Source organism: Trachemys scripta, chromosome 2 (assembly GCF_013100865.1).
Source record: "Trachemys scripta elegans isolate TJP31775 chromosome 2, CAS_Tse_1.0, whole genome shotgun sequence".
Taxonomy (NCBI): domain Eukaryota; kingdom Metazoa; phylum Chordata; order Testudines; family Emydidae; genus Trachemys; species Trachemys scripta.
The window spans coordinates 280,490,083-280,506,282 of NC_048299.1; the positions used below are offsets into that span (position 1 = coordinate 280,490,083).

The 16,200-nt window shown below is 61.2% G+C and overlaps 2 protein-coding genes across 2 annotated transcripts; both read left to right on the forward strand.

Moving 5' to 3' along the window:
- The first annotated feature begins 264 nt into the window (after positions 1-264).
- FBXL6 (F-box and leucine rich repeat protein 6) lies at positions 265-8,897 on the forward strand. Its single transcript, XM_034759601.1, has 10 exons — positions 265-274; positions 686-722; positions 1,381-1,539; positions 1,762-1,825; positions 2,227-2,358; positions 2,905-3,012; positions 3,544-3,657; positions 5,363-5,594; positions 7,716-7,956; positions 8,434-8,897. The coding sequence occupies exons 1-10, from the start codon at positions 265-267 to the stop codon at positions 8,600-8,602; spliced, it is 1,266 nt and encodes a 421-aa protein (XP_034615492.1). The 3' UTR covers positions 8,603-8,897.
- Positions 8,602-15,963, forward strand: TMEM249 (transmembrane protein 249). Its single transcript, XM_034759602.1, has 6 exons — positions 8,602-8,696; positions 9,741-9,927; positions 13,932-14,088; positions 15,104-15,288; positions 15,379-15,667; positions 15,758-15,963. The coding sequence occupies exons 1-6, from the start codon at positions 8,602-8,604 to the stop codon at positions 15,961-15,963; spliced, it is 1,119 nt and encodes a 372-aa protein (XP_034615493.1).
- Positions 15,964-16,200: the final 237 nt, after the last annotated feature.

The window sequence follows — 16,200 nt, forward strand, 5'->3', positions numbered from 1 at the left end:
GGCTGGGGGAAAACCAACCCCCAACCCTGTCATCTCAGTCCCCAGAACCCCGCTGTAAACCAACAGACTGAGAAGGACCTGGGACCAAAGTCAGTCCTGGAGCAAGCACTTGCAGCTCTCTATTGAAGTCACCAGGTGTTGCTGCCACCTACTCCATGGCTGAATTTGGCCCAGTAGCTTGATCCTGGCCTTGAGGGACATCCCCCATGCGCGCTGGCACTCAACAAGGAGGATGAATGGCCAGAGTTGTGCTCCTCAGAGGAGATGGCCGGTGGTACTGTCGCGGAGTATTGGGGGACTCAGGGCCCTGCACCCCCGGCTTCCTGCGATTCACTGCGACTCTCAGCCAGCCAGTAAAGCAGAAGGTTTATTTGGATGACAGGAATACAGTCCAAGACAGGTCTTGCAGGCACAGACAACAGGGCCCCCCTCAGTTAGGTCCATCTTGGGGTCCCCGGCCATCCCAGCCCAGCCCCCCTTGGGAGGTCAGAGCCGTCTCTCCAGCCTGCTTCCAACACTCTCCTTCAGCGACCCCTCCCCCAGCCTTTGTTCAGTTTCCCGGGCTAAGGAGTCACCTGGCCTTCAACCCCTTCCTGGGTTCTCATGTTACACACTCAGGTATGCGCCTGGGGAAACTCCCATCCCCCAATGCAGACTATCCAAGCCACACTCCCCTGTCAGCATTCACAGACCACAGTGAGAACAGGCCCAGTTCGTCACAGGTACCTATTGGACAGCCTCGGGCACCTCAGTGCCGTGGACAGCTGGCCCTATAATGTGCACGGTTTGAAAGCCCAAGAGCAAGGCCTTGAGGTGGGCCTGGTGGAATATAATGGGTGGCCAGTGACATTCACGAAGTGTGTGCATCACCGACTCTGTGGGCAGTGGCCCTGGAGCCCACATCAGGGCCGGCTCCAGGCACCAGCTTGTCAAGCAGGTGCTTGGGGCAGCCACTCCGGAGAGGGGCGGCACGTCCAGCTATTCGGCGGCAATTCGGCGGACGGTCCCTCACTCCGGCTCGGAGCGAAGGACTTTCCGCCGCAGATCGCAATCGCGGCTTTTTTTTTTTTTTTTTTGGCTGCTTGGGGCGGCCAAAACCCTGGAGCCGGCCCTGGCCCACATGCGGCCTGTTCTGCCACCACTCCAGCCTGAGGGGCATTTCCAGGGGGTTCCCAGCGACGCTCATTGCTGTATTGGGTCACAGACTCGGGCGGAAGGGCTGAGAGAAGGGGTCTGACCCACCTGAAAAGCTCTGCCTGACCATTAGCCGGGTTCTCCCCTGCTGGCGGTGGGCCCCTGGGGGCCCGCTGTGCTGAGATGGCTCCGCTACGTGTCTCACCGGGCGTGTGCCATTGCAGTGACGGCTGTCTCCATCCCCAGGGTGGCTCGTGTGTGCCGGCTGTGGTACGGGGCAGCCTCCAATCCCGTGCTGTGGCAGAAGGTGTCAATCGGCTTCTGCTGGGTGGAGCCTGGCACAAAGCAGCCTCCCCAGACCGAGAAGAGAATCCTCGGCACGATGGAGTGGCTGGCCCTGAACAGGTGGGTGCTGCGTTCTAGAGGGGGGTGTCCTATCCCCTGTGCATGACACATGCCTTGGCCCTCTCCTGCTGTGTCACCCCCACATTCCTTCCCACTCCAGCTCCCCTTAGGGGCTGGACGCTGCGCTACCCCTCCCCCTCCCCCTTTATACTGCCCTCTCGCAGGACGGCTGGATGCAGGCTGGCTCGGCAGGCAGATTAACTCTCTCTTTCCTCCGTGCAGGTTTTCACTTCTCCGGGACTTTGCTCTTTGTCACTGGAAGAGCCACGTGCCCGTTGTCCTGCAGGTGAGACGGCAGGGGTCAGTTTGGCGTGATATTCTGCCATCCTTGGTGACTGCTCCCCAGGGGCAATGCCCTTCTGCCCTGGGACGCCGGCCAGCCCGCTCCGATCCCTGGGTTTGGATGGATGTAGCCGTAGCTCTGAGAACAGGCGGCCTTCTGCGACTAAGAGCCAGTGGCACAAAGAGCAAAGGATATCCAGCCCTCAGGCTCTGCGTTTCGGGCCCTCTCTGCTGTCAGTCACGCAGCCTCTGTCAGCACTGAGAGCAGAATCGTCTTCCTCACAGGGAATTTAATTGGAGCGAGGTGGCGAACGTGAATCCCCCAGCCTGCGTGTAGCCCGCCCTTTACAGGGTCTGCTCGTGGGCTGGCAGGGCTGGCTGGCTCACCACCCTCTCTCGTTACAGGCCCTTGCGGAGTCCTGCCCCCTTCTCGTTTCCCTCAAGCTGACCCACTGCAGTGGAGTGACCACCAAGTCCCTGAGTGCTCTGGCCGAATGCTGCCCCCGACTGGAAAGCTTAAACCTGCAGAATTCCCAGGTAGGGGTGTGCTGGGCTCTGCTGAGCTGAAGGGAGACGGGGTCAGTTTAGGCCGGGGAGCCCCTGAGGCCCTCCCAGAAATACAAGGGGGCCATCCTGCCGGGCGATGCTGCAGCCACATCACTATTGCTACCTGCTGGGGGGGGCGAGGCTCGGAAATGTGTCGTAAGGCCCATCCTGCCCAGCCCCTCAGGGGAGCACTGTGTGCCCTGCCAGAAAGGAGCCATCTGCCAGCCCTCTGGTCCCCTAGGAACGTGAGAACACTGAGCTACAGCCAGTCAAACCCACGGGGCCTGCGCTGAGACTGTCAACTCTATTGCCTGGGACAGCGCCCAGCCCCCTCCCAGACATGCCTGACGAGCCCCTTATCCCGTCCCAGGATTGCTCGCCTAATCTGCTGTAGCCAACAGCTGTGTACAGCCAAGGAGTTTTTTCTGTGGCTAATTAGCCAGCATCTCCTCAGACAGCTTTGAGGGCGGTGCATGGTGTCTGGCTGCCACGTGCTGGGTGGTAACCCCTCGCTGGGTGGCCTCTGGTTTGTTCCAGGTTGACTCCTCAGCTGTGGTGAACTTTCTGGAGGCCGCTGGCTCTCGGATCCGGCAGCTCTGGCTGACGTACAGCAGCCAAATGAATGCCATCATCGCCACGCTCTCGGTAAGCCTGGCAAAGGCCGCCGGGGGACGGGGAGTTGTAGAGGGGCTGGCCTTGCCCGAGTGTTCCCTGTCAGAGCTGGACTGCACCATACGTACGTGGGATGGGACAGTTTCTGAGCCTGCTTCGACAGAGGCTTATGAGACCCAGGAAGCTGCTTCTGCTGAGACTGGAACAACAAGAGGCAGGGGTTGAATTGGGAGTGGTGCTTCCACAGGCTCTGTCCACAAGCCGGGCGCTCCCCATTCCTGACTCTGAAATGAGATGCCATTGAGTCTTGTGTCAGATTTCCATTGTAATCATTGCTCTTTCCGGCAGCTCTGCTCAGCTGTGACATGGTTAGCAGCTCACATTGCATCATTAGGTTTCAGAGTTAACACTCCATTGGGATGAACAGGGCAGATCGTACCTCTCAGGGCTGCTGTTCCAGGCTGTCTTGGGTCACGTTGGGAAGGTTCAGCAAGGCGGGTGGGCGTGGGGCCCGACCGATCAGCAGGGAGTGCCTCATTCTCTGAACCTGTCGCCCCTCTGCAGAGCGGTTGCTGCCTTGGGCTGCAGCTCCTGGAGGTGAACACGGAGATCGGGCAGAGCAGCCAGCACCTCCAGCTCTCAGTAGAGCCCCTGCAGGCAGCCTGCCGGCAGCTGCAGGTACCTGCGAGCTCTCCTTCCCTCCTCTCCCGCTCCTCCTCCTCTGATCTCCCTCGCTCCGCTCCCCCACCCTGGGAACCCTTGGCCGCCCTGCAGCTCCAATGCTAGCTTATTCCTTCTGGTTTCACAGGCTTCCCGGAAGCTCAGGTCGGTTCGTTCTCCTGCCCCTTCCCTGTCGATCTGCGTCCCCCCCCACCTTGGCAGCTTGTGTGGCCACCCATGGCTGCAAGTGGTGCTCGGTTCGATGCAGTGCACTCGCCCAGTGTGCCCCTGCAGCCAGGAGAGGTCTCCTGACACCTGAGGGCGTCCCCTGCCGCTGGGTGCTTTCTCTCTCTGGAGAGGCTGGGCAATCCCTGGGTGAAGGGCTCACAGGCATTCCCAGCTAGGCAGCTGCTTTTCAGCAGGTGATGCCTGCATGTCCTGGTATTGCTTTATGGCCGTGCATTGCCTTGCCCTCTCCCACGCTGCCCCCTGCTGGTGGGAGACCTCCCAAACCCTAGGTACCAGGCACCCCTTCAGATCCCTCCTAGAGACTTGCTTCTTCCCTAGACCCTCGCCCATGTCCGGAGCTCTGCCCATCCCAGCGGTGTGTGCCAGTGACGTCATGTCTGTAGCTCACCCCTCCTCCAGTTTCCCTGGGCATCTCGGCAGACGCAGCTCAGACGATTGTGGTGCACGCTGCCCAGGGCAGGGCCGGTTTTATTGGAGCTGTGCACAGCGCTGGCATGTGCCTTCCCAGTGCACATCCAGGGTCTGGTTCGCTTCCGGAAGGCCCTGAGCAGCCTGGCTGTCTCAGGGGTCACCTCTCCCACTCTGCCCATTGCAGCTCCCTTCTGGGACAGGACTTCAGGGTGTCCTCAGGGGAACCCCTTCCTGCCTGCTGCTTGAGCCTGTCCAAGCCAGTTCTAGGACGCAGTGCAGCATCTCTTTGTTCCCTCTGTCTTCTGATTTGCGCCTGGAGCAGGGTGTCCGTCACCCCATGGGAGGCAGGCAGGGAGGGTTGATCTGCACTGGCTGTTTTAATCCTCCTGTGCCCTCCTGTCCCCATGATGGGCACGGTGTACATGCATGGAATAGAGACAGCTATAGTCCAAGGGTACTGCTGTTCCCAGCATGCAGTGCATTTGGCTGCATTGCATGCTGGGATTTGTAGTTTCCCCGGGGTGCACTGTAGCGCATCAGGAGCTGCACCTGGTCAATGTTTGCTGCCTACTCTTTAAAGCAGCCCTGAGTGGAGCAGGCCAGGGGTTGCTCCTGCCCATAGGCACGAACTTTCCCTGGCGCCGGTAAGTGCTTGCGCCCCCTTGGCCCTGCCCCGACTCCACCCTTTCCCTCCCCTGCCCCATTCTAACCCCTTCCCCAAAGTCCCCGCCCCCTCCCCGCCCCTATTGGACCCCTTCCCCAAATCCCGGCCCCGGCCCGGCCTCTTCCCCGAGCACACCGCGTTCCTCCCCCTCCCTCCCAGCCACGCAAAACAGCTGTTTTGTGGCACAAGCTCTGGGAGCTAGGGGGAAAAAGCGGGCATGCGGCGCACTCGGGAGGAGGCGGAGGTGAGCTGGGCGGGGGAGCGGGGAGCTGCCGGTGGGTGCTGAGCACCCCCCAATTTTTCCCCGTGGGTGCTCCAGCCCCAGAGCTTGTCAGCTGATTGGGAGGTTGTTGTCTGGGGTTGGTGGGTCATTTCTGCCCCCATCTGTTTCCCTTCCAGGTGCTGCGTCTGCTCAATGTGGTCTGGTCCCCGAAGCCAAGCCCTCGGTTCGTCCCCACCTCCTTGGGCTTCCCTCAGCTAGAGGAGCTGTGCCTGGCCTCCACCTCTTATTCCTTTATCAGTGACGGCGTCCTGCAGAACATCCTGCAGGCCTCCACCAGGCTGCGGGTCCTGGATCTGCGTGGCTGCTTCCGCGTGACACCCAAGGGGCTGCAGGAGCTGCCGTGCCCTGGTGAGCCTTGGAGTCCCCCTCTCTGGGGAGGAGGAGGCGGGTGTCTCGTGTGGAGGACAGGTGCATCTGGTGCAGCTAGGGACAGTCTTTCTGCCTCCTGGTGAGGCCCTGAGCCTAATGTGTAGCACATGCGGCTCGTGGGACCCTCCTGCCCGGCCCCTGAGCTCCTGGCCCGGGAGGCTATTCCCTGGCCCCTCCCCTGCTGTTCCGCCTCCCCTGCAGCCTCACTCACTGTGCCGCTGGTGCAATGGTCTGGGCGGCGGGGCTGCGAGTTCTTGCCGGGCAGCTGACTCGGAGCTCTGCTGCACGGTGGCGTGGCTGGCTGTAGCCGGGCGGCGCGGCTCCCTGTCCTGGTGCTCCAGGCAGCGCGGTAAGGGGGCAGGGAGCGGGGGGGTTGGATAGAGGGCAGGGGAGTTCAGGGTGGTGGGCGGGAGTGTGGATAAAGGTTGGGGCGGTCAGAGGGCGGGGAACAGGGGGGTTGAACGGGGGCAGGGGTCCCCGGAGGAAGTCAGGAAGGAGGTGGGGTTGGATGGGGTGGCAGGGGGCAGTCAGGGTCAGGGAGAAGAGGTGGTTGGATGGGGAAGTCAGGAAGGAGAGGAGGGGTTGGAAGGGGCAGGGCGGTCAGGGGACAGGGGACGGGGGGGTTGGATGGAACAGGAGTCATGGGGGGGGCTGTCAGGGGGTGAGACGTGGGGGGGTCGGATAGGGAGCGGGGGCCAGGCCACGCCTGGCTGTTTGGGGAGGCCCAGCCTCCCCTAACCAGCCCTCCATACAATTTCGGAAACCCGATGTGGCCCTCAGGCCAAGAAGTTTGCCCGCCCCTGGTGTAGAGTCCCGGCTCCCAGCCCTGTGCCCTGAGCACAGCTGACACCATTGTAAACGTGGCAAGGCCCACTGGGGTGCCTGGTGCTGTGGAAATGGGAGAGGATATAGTTATTCTAAAGCAACCCCCCATCTTATAAGAACATAAGTACTGGGTCAGAGCAAAGGTCCATCCAGCCCTGTAGCCTGTCCTCCGACAGTGGCCAATGCCAGGCGCCCCAGAGGGAATGAACAGAACAGGGAATCCCAAGTGATCCATCCCCCATGGTCTACTCCTAGCTTCTGGCAGTCAGATGTCTCAGGGGATCATGGGGCTGCATCCCTGCCCAGCTTGGCTAATAGCCATTAATAGTCCTATTCTCCAGGAACTTACCTAGTTCTTTATTGAACCCTGTTATGGTCTTGGCCTTCACAACATCCTCTGGCAAAGAGTTCCACAGACTGACTGTGTGTTGTGTGAAAAACTACTTCTGTTCGTTTTAAACCTGCTGCCTGTTAAATAACACGTCCTTATTCCCCTTCTCCGCACCAGTCAAGATTTTATAGACTTCTAGCGTATCCCCCCTTAGTCGTCTCTTTCCCAAGCTGAACAGTCCCAGTCCTATTCATCTCTCCTCATACGGAAGCCGTTCCATACCCTTGGTCATCTTTGTTGTCCTTCTCTGAACCTTTTCCATTTCTAATGTATCTTTTTTGGGTTGGGGCAACCAGAACTACACGCCATATTCAAGGTGTGGGTGAACCAAGGATTTATATAGAGGCATTATATTTACTGGCATATTATCCATCCCTTTCCTAATGGTTCCTAACATTCTGTTACCTTGTTTGACTGCCACTGCACACTGAGTGGGTGTTTCCAGAGAACTATCCACAATTAAATTTTTTAAATAAATTAATGGAGATCTCCTAGAACTGGACAGGACCTTGAAAGGTCATTGAGTCCAGCCCCCTGCCTTCACTAGCAGGACCAAGTTCTGATTTTTGCCTGAGATCCCTAAGTGGCCCCCTCAAGGATTGAACTCACAACCCTGGGTTTAGCAGGCCAATGCTCAAACCACTGAACTATCCCTCCCCCCAAGATCATGCTCTTGAGTGGTAACAGCTAATTTAGACCCCATCATTTTATATGTAGAGTTGGGATGATGTTTTCCAATGTGCATTACTTTGCATTTATCCACATTGAATTTCATCTGCCAGTCTGCTGCCCAGTCCCCCAGCTTTGTGAGGTCCCTTTGGAACTCCCGCAGTGCCTGGGCCTGAACTATCTCGAGTAACGTCGTATCTCTCTCTGCACCCCAGATCTAGAGCAGCTGTACTTGGGCCTATACTGCAGCAATAACCACCTGCTCCTGCCCTCAGAGGGCAGCCATCTGCTCACCTGGAAGTGGCACCACAGCCTGCAGGAGCTCGATCTGGCAGGGCAGAGGTTCAGCGAGCACGACCTGGAGTGCGCCATGGCCGCCTTCGGGCAGGGCAGCAGCCGGGCAGCCCTGCGATCCCTCAACCTGACCGGGACCAAGGTCACCGTGAGCACTGTCAGGTGAGTGCCAGCAGAGGGGCTGCGGGCAGCCAGGCTTGGTGCTCACCGGCCATGGCTGCGTTCCCCCCGGGGACCTGAGCTGCAAAGCCTCCCTCTCGCCGGAGAGCTGCTGTGTGTAACTGACTCTCTGCGTGGCTGCTGCAGTCTCCTCTCCCCCCAAACCAGCCTCTCCTGCTACGCCGGCCTCCGCACCCCGAGTCCCTTCACTGCCCCGCTCTCCTTCCGCACTGCGGCCCTGCTTGGCTCTTCCCCTGTCCCGCTGCGCCGCCTCTTCCTGGCTGGGCTCTTCTGCTCAGCTCCCACGTGGCCTCCCACCTTCTCTTGTGCCACCACTGGCATGTGGGCCGGCCCCTTGCCTCCTTCAGCCTCCCACCATGGCTCCGCTCCGCGCTGGATCTGCCGCCCCACGTGCTAAATCTAGGGGGAAGCCCCAGATAGCCGAGGGATGCAATTCGAGGCATTTCTGCTTCCCCACAGTGCCCTGATCATCAGCTGTCCTGCCCTGAGCTACCTCAACCTGTCGTCCTGCCGCTACCTGCCCCGGGGCATGAAGAGGGTGTATCGGGGCCAGGATGACATCCACCAGTGCTTGAGCAAGCTGCTGGCCAGCGCCGACGAGCCGGCGGCTGGAGAGGATACGTCGTAATGACACCAGCGCCTCCGCAGGCCTGCGCCCGGAGCAACCCTACGCACAGGCTGAGTGCCAGGGGCTGGTGTTTCGCTGGGATGTTCCTGGCAGCGTGGGTGGCACCTGGGACCTGGGCACCCACCTGGTGCTGTAGCCGCAGGCAGCCTGTTCCCCCGGGAGGAGCAGCCGTGCCTGGTTCCCCGCTCCCCATTTTGATAGCGCCCCCTTTCTGTATGACATTCCTCTTGGATTTGTCAGTGTTTTACTGTCCGGCGCAGCGCCCGGTGCTCCCGAATAAAGGGCTGTTCCTGCAGGGAATTCGTGGGTCTGTCCCCGGGGCCTGGCGCTCACCGTGCAGGGAGGGACTTGCCCGTTGCTGCAGCCTGGCAGGGAGTCAGAGCCCTGGGGAGGAGGAGTGGGGAGCTGCAGGCCACCAAGCCCAGTGGATTCCAGCAACCACATGGCTTTTGTAACCCAGCTTCTCAGGGGAAGGGGTGTTTCTCCCCCAGGGGCTTCGGGAGGCTTGGGGGACCCCAGGACACACACAACAGTTCTCTGGCCCAGGGCTCTCCGGAGCTGAATTCCTAGGCTGGGTTGTGGCACTTGTCAGGGTTTCTGGGGTGAATCGCTACCACCGGCTCATAGCGGGAGGGAGCCCCGTGTGCGCCCCCTGCCAGGGAAATTCCCCAGCCCCACTCCTTTATACAGACTGGCAATTTACACACCCGCCTCGTTATACCCGAGGGCCCAGTCCCCGTCTTCTGGACACCTGCAGTGCACCCAGATCCGCTGCCTCCATGGACACAGTGCCCCAGTTCATCACTCTCCTGAGCACCAGGCCCGAAGGTTTCTAGAGAAACCAAACCAAACAGAGCTTCAGCCGAGATTCAGATGAAAGCCAGTAGAAGGGGTTGGAAACGTAAGGTTCCAGGCAAGCGAAAAACAAAAGACGCAATCAAAAGTCGACACTTGTTAGCAAGTTCCTGTCCTGTCATAGGGGATTTCTCGCCCCCAGGCCAGTCCTTGCAGCTGGGGCCCACTGGTCACCAGACACCTTCCCCCTCCCCCGACAAAGTCTGTCCTGTAATAGAGAACCACTTCTGCTGCTTAGATAGGCACAGGCGCGTGGCTCTGAGCCCAGCGCCTCCTCTTCCAGGAGCTCGCCTGGGTTCTCCGGCCAGGCCAGCCTGTCTCCACAGCTGTCCCTTGTTCTCAGCGTGGCCTGCGAGAGCTCACACCTGCCTGCTCGGGTGACAGGTGTGAAAGGCAGGACCCTGCACATCGCGTCCCTCGCAAGTTCTTTCCCGTCCAAACCTCTGGCCGTGACCACGGCAGCCAGCCAGGTCTGACCCCACTCGCCCCTTCCGTGAGGTATTGAGACGATGGCGGATACAGGGGTGGGGTTCCCAGGGCGCCGGTTTTCGACCCGAACATCTGGTCGAGAAGGGAAGCTGGCAGCACAGCTGGCGGGATGTTAAAAGTCCAGTTACCTGCAGTAACCGGCTTCCGCCACCTGGGGGCGGGAAGAGCAGCTGCTGCTGGGGCCTGGAGCCGTGGGTCTGTTCGGCGGATGCTGCTCTTCCCGCCCCGGCCTGGCCGAACTGGCTGCGCCCGGACTGGGCTCCAAAGTACCTGCTGGAGCCGTGTGAGCAGGGTCTGCCCCCCCCCCCCCAGCTGTGCCTCGATTTCCCCAGCCCTCGCTCTAGGGACCAACCCCCCCCGCTGTGCCTTGATTTCCCTCCCCAGCCCCTTGCTCCAGGGACTGACCCCCCCCGCCACTGTGTCTCAGTTTCCCTCCCGTCCCTCGCTCCAGGGACCAACCCCCCCACCCGAGTCTCACTTCCTCTCCCCCGCCCCTCACTCCAGGGACCGACCCCCCCCCCCCACCGTGCCCCGATTCCCCTCCCCGACCCCTCGCTCCAGGGACTGACGCCCCTGTCACTGTGCCTCCATTTCCCTGGCCCCTCGCTCCAGGGACCAACCCTTCCCGCCGTGCCCCGATTTCCCTCCCCATCCCCTTGCTCCAGAGACCGACCCTCCCCTCGCTGTGCCCTGATTCCCCTCCCCAGCCCCTTGCTCCAGGGACTGCCCCCCCCGCCGAGCCCCAATTCCGCTCCCCAGCCCCTCGCTCCAGGGACCAACCCCCCCCCCCAGCCCCGATTGGGTGGGCCCCACATCACCTCCTCTCAACCCAGCTCTGCAGGTGGCAGGTGAGTCCTCGGGGCTGGGGGGAGCAGGGGCAGGGCCTCGGGGAAAGGGTGGGGCAGGGATGTTCGGTTTTCAGGGATTAGAACATTAAGAACCCTACGCAGGAGTTGTACACATGCCTGGGGACTCCTGGGTCTGGCTGAGCCCCCCTCCACCCCCCCCACCCCCCCGTTTATAGGACCCAGCAGAGGCGCTCGGGGTGTGAAAGACCCACATCTTGCCTCTGGTCTGGTATCTCTGCTCCCCCAGTGGCTAGGCAGAGTGCAGCTTCCACCAGGGGCCTCCCCTTCTCAGTGGGTCTGGCTCCCAGACGACCTGGCTGAGCAAGTCACCACAACGTTCCCCTAGTGGGCATCGGGGGATGATCCCGCTGGACCCAGCTATGCTCCCTGATCTCCCCTGCACTGGGGGGCTTCTGAAGACCTTGCTTCACCCTCTTCCGGCCACCTGGGTCTTGTGCCCTGCCAGCAGACTGGGCTGTGATGGGCTCCCCAGAACGGCTGCTCTACAGGGCTGAGAGGAGACCAGGCGGGCGGCACTCGGGAGGAGCGTCCAGCGTCAAGCACACATTGCTGGGACGAGAGGCTTGTGATCTCTGCAAGGCCCAGCCACACTCTGGGGGCAAAGAGCCAAGGCCAATAGGACAGTGGGCGACAGGCCAGGGTTGAGGGGTTGTATGTGATGCCAGCTCAGCTTGGCCCCGGGGCCGGGAGAAAGGAAGCAATGGCCCAGCTCGCCCAAGAACGGACCCAGGCCTGGCAGGTGCTCGGCTCCAGTGAGTCTACGCAGAACAGGCCAAGAGCAGGGCCCACTGGCCACCCCTCCAGCCTCCCCAGCGGCCTGGGGACCCGTGAGCCCTTCAACTCACTAAGGGATGGACTAAGTGAGCTTTCCCTTCCCGCCACAGGGGATAGGTCTCGGCTCCTGGCTTCAGCCACCCGGCGTCACCGGCCCCGGGGTTACCGGCCCTGGGGTTACTGGCCCCAGAGTTACCAGCCACCCGGGGTCACCAGCCCTGGGGTTACTGGCCCCGGAGTTACCAGCCACCTGGGGTTACCGGCCCTGGGGTTACCAGCCACCCGGGGTTACCAGTCACCCGGGGTTACCGGCCCTGGGGTTACCGGCCCCGGAGTTACCAGCCACCCAGAGTTACCGGCCCTGGGGTTACCAGCCCCGGGTTACCAGCCACCTGGGGTCACCGGCCCCGGGGGAATTCTGCGCCCAGAAAACCAAAAATTCTGCGCACAATATTTTCAAATTCTGTATATTTTATTTTTCAAAATAACACACCATAATCACACCAGTTCGATTATTATGGTGACTTATTTCAAAATACCTGTCACCAAGTGTGTCTGTAACAATGTAGACAACAAAAAAAGATTCAGAAAATGTTTTTTGACAAATAGATTCCTTACTAGGCATATTAGTAGAGAACTCTGAGTAATTCATTTAAACTACACTACAGAATGGTATTTCCTGCACTCCCAGAAGCAGTGCAAAGATGGGGGAGTCAGGGGTAACGGAGGAGCTGAGGGAGGGGGAAGCAGCCTTGGAGTGAACCTGGAGGGGTGTTGGGTGTTGGTGGGAGAAGTATGGAACAGTTTTGCGGGGGGTGGAGGGATTGTTAGGGAGCTGGGGAGCTTCCCCCATGCAGACCCGGGCTGCCCCTATCCCCAGGTGGCCCTGCAGCCCCACACAGCGCCTGGCTCAATGCTGTCACCCCACTAGCTTCTGTGACCCCCCCCAGAAACCCCGTGTGCACGACTCTCTGCCCCCCTCCCCATCCTGTGCCTCCTACCCTGGCTCCGTGGGCAGGGTGCTGTGATGAATGCGACCGCGGTCAGCTGTTCCTGTCTGTTCTGGCACCACGGCAGCCTCTGGTGGGAGAAAGGCAGAACTGCAGCACGTCTCAAGCAGAACTGCATTTTCTGCGAGGAAAACAAATTCTGCACTGGCCATGAATTCTGCGCATGCGCAGGGGTGCAGAGTTCCCCCCGGAGTAAGGGGTGCTAAGCAGCTGCTGTTTGGCCTGGCCCCCTAGCCGGTGCCTGGGACCTTCCCGCTGAGATGTTGGCAGCCGAGAGCTTAGCCAGGAGGTCCTGGCTTTTAAAGGCCAGGCTCCCTAGGAGCCGGAGGGGGAAGCACGGGGGGCCAGCTGGAGCCAGGCTGCCCCGCAGGCCAATGTGAAGGCTGCCCAATGTCTTGGTGCTAGTCCCTCCCAAGCCCCCTGCACTCCCAGGCCCTTCTCTAGGGCCTGGTGCATGGGGCTGGGGACACGGCCTGCTTTGGCACCACCCTTCCCTGAGCGCTGTTGCCCTGGAAACGGGATCCTGGATTCTCTAGAACTCCGTCCGCCTGTTCTAGAGCCCACAGGGGCCGGTTGCCGTGGCGCAGCAGTGCACTCCGTGCCCCCTGCCCCCCGCAAGGGCCCTGCTGTTGAGCCTCCCTTGCCACAGACAAGGCCCTCGAATCGGTCTTCGCTGACCCGCTGTTCCCCAGCCGGGACTCCCCAGCTCCTGCAGGTAGGGGGAGCTGACAATGGGCCAGGCGACTTGGCAAGTGCTGGGACAGGGGGGCTCTGTGCTGTGGGGGCCTGGGTACAGACTGGGGCTGTGACGGTCTCAGCTCGTACCGGCTCGGGCTGGGTTGCTGTCAGCAATGCTAGGGGTACTTGCTGCTGGAAGTGCTTTTCACTGAGGCCCTGACTGCTTGTGATCCTTTGAGATCCCTCCCGATGTCCTGGCCAAAGCCCAGCGCAGTGATTCCATTCTGCCTCTCAGTTCCCCCCGTATTGTCAAGTAGATCAGGACTTATCCTGCCCCTCCTGCTGGGTGGTGTTACAGCCCCAGAGGTGGCTGCATATCAGTGGTCAGGGAAGTGGTGGCTGTGGACAGAGTCTATGGAGCCCTTTGGGATCCTCCCGGATGGCAACATGGGATATTAACTTGGGACTTGGCTTCTTGGGTCTATTCCCAGCTCTGCCATCGACTCACTGGGTGACCTTGGTTGAGGCACGTCCCAGCTCTGTGCCTTAGTTTCCCCATTGCTGACATGGGTCTGATGAATTCCAGGGTTGGCTGTATGTAGCACAGGGTGCGTTTCCCTGCTGACTGACGGCTCCTCGCCCTTCCCTCGGCAGCCCCTGTCGGTGTGGGCGGACGCCCACCTCCCAGGAGCAGCCATGCTGCGAGGCGCCTTCGTGCTTTGGAACCTCACCTTCTTCGACGTGGAGAGGAGCCTGGCACGCAGGCTGCAGCAGAACACGCATTACCCCTTCCAGGTGCAGCAGCCCAATGGTGAGGAGCACGCCCCGGCACCAGGCCCAGGAAGGCTTCAGGGTACATGGTCCCACATCACCCGAAGCTCCTGGAGGTGTTTGAGATGCCCACAGGAGGATGTGTCTGATGCAGTATCATTGGGTGGGAGTGTGGTGAAGAGGGGCCATGAAACCACCTTCTGCACTCCAGAACCTGCTCTGGTACCCACTAATGTTCTGCACACCCCGCTCCAGAACCTACAAATGTTCAACCTGCCACACTCCAGAATCCACAAGCCTCCTGCCTTCCCTGCTCCAGAACCCACTCCAAAACTAGCAAATCTTGCCCTCCCAGCTCCACACCCAGACAGCCTCCCCTGCTCCAGAGCTTGCAAACACTCCGCTTTCCCCCCTCTGAAACAGCAATTGTCTGTCCTCCCCATTCCAGAGCCCACTCTAGAACTCACCGCCATGCTGGCTCCTGCACTCCAGAACCTGATCTCGAACCTGCTTCTGTCTGTTCTCCTCCAGAAACTACTGCGGACCCCACAGAGGTTCTGCCTTCCCCACTCCAGAACCCACAATTGTTCTGTCTTCCTACTCCAGAGCCAGCAAGAGTTCCGCATTATATACTGTAGAGTCCATTCTGGAACCGGCACTTGTCTGCCTTCCCTGCTCCAGAATGTGATCTGGAACCCACAAATGTGCTGCCTCTGCTCCCTTGCTCTGGAACCCGCTGGCATTCTGCCTGCCCCGTGGAACTCACTGCGTACGTGCGGGTGCCCGTGGCCCCTTACACAGACCGGCACACGCCAAAGGGAAGAGCCTGCTGCCACGTGCTCCTATTGTACGCTCGGCTCTGTGGCTCCGGGGACAGAGTGGGCCGGTCTTAGAACTGAAGGTCCCAGGTTTGAGTCTTGCTGCTGGCCTCTCTGGGGCAGCCCCAGGTTCCCCCCAGTGTGGTGATTGCCCTGGGCCTTGCTGGCTGGCACGGGGGAGGGTGGGTTTGGGTCCTGGCCCCGGCCCCATGCTGAGCTCTCTCTATCGCCCCCCAGTGTTCGTCATGGAGTATTACAAGGACACGCTGTGGAAGGGGGCCCTGATCTTCCTGCTCTGTGTCCTGGGCGGGGTCTTCTACTTGAAGAGTGAGAAGGTAGGAGAGCCCCTGGCTGGTCCCAGGCCGTGCCCCAGAGCCCCACGCCAGCCCCGTGTCCTCACCCCGGCTGGGCCCCAGGGGCTGGTACTGGGCCGGGCAAAGGGTGTCGTTTCCATTCCCCCCCCCCTGGGTGGGTTCTAGGTAACTGGGGACCCCTCCCCCCGGGTCCTCCAGCTACTTCCCCATCCGGGGAGCCAGGACCAGCGGGTGCCTCTAGCTCGCTTCCCCCCCCCCGGCTCTGGGTCTTGGCTCCCGGGTCCGTCCCCGCAGGTCTCCCAGGATTACTTCGGCTTCTTCGTCTACGGGATCCTGGTTGGGTTCTGGCTGTTCCTCAGCTCCATGCACAAGCGGCACCTGATCATCAACCACGCCCGGGGCTGCTACCAGATCTACATCAAGAGGCGGCTGTGGGAGGAGGGGCCCCTGCACCAGATCTACGTCCGGCTGATGGCCCAGACGGACGGTACGGCCCCTGCCCAGGGAGAGGGTGTCTCCCCCCCCCCCCCCCATGGGACTCTCGCCCCTCACCGGCTGCCTCCGGCCTGTCCTGCAGCCTACGGGAAACGCTTCTACAGCCTCATCATCAACGGCCACGGGCTGGAGGTGCTGACCCTGGCCAGCCTGTCGAACCAGTACGAGGTGAGCAACCTGGCCTGGCCCTGCCCCCCCGGCATGGCAGGGAGCCGTGCCGGGCACCACGCTGGAGCCCACATGCTGTGCCTGGCGCATGTCACCACTGCAGCCATGAGCCCGCTGTGAACCCGAGAGATCAGAGAGAGTCCCACCATCCCGACCCGCAGCCCTGCTAGCCCAGCCCTGGGTCCCCCCAGCTCTGCCGGTGCCCCTCACTCCCGACCCACAGCCCCCGCTAGCCCAGCCCTGGGTCCCCCAGCTCTGCCAGTGCCCCTCACTCCTGACCCACAGCCCCCTGCTCCCCCAGCCCTGGGCTCCCCATGCACACAGCTCTGCTGATCCGTCTCAGCCGCAACCTGCTGC

Coding starts and splice junctions, on each gene's coding strand:
- FBXL6 (XM_034759601.1), top strand. Junction 1,540..1,761: donor GAGTGGCTGGCCCTGAACAG/GTGGGTGCTGCG, acceptor TCCTCCGTGCAG/GTTTTCACTTCTCCGGGACT. Junction 5,595..7,715: donor GCAGGAGCTGCCGTGCCCTG/GTGAGCCTTGGA, acceptor TCTGCACCCCAG/ATCTAGAGCAGCTGTACTTG.
- TMEM249 (XM_034759602.1), top strand. CDS start 8,602: ATGACACCAGCGCCTCCGCAGGCCTGCGCCCGGAGCAACCCTACGCAC. Junction 8,697..9,740: donor GCTGGGATGTTCCTGGCAGC/GTGGGTGGCACC, acceptor CTCCTCTTCCAG/GAGCTCGCCTGGGTTCTCCG. Junction 15,289..15,378: donor CGGCTGGGCCCCAGGGGCTG/GTACTGGGCCGG, acceptor CGGGTCCTCCAG/CTACTTCCCCATCCGGGGAG.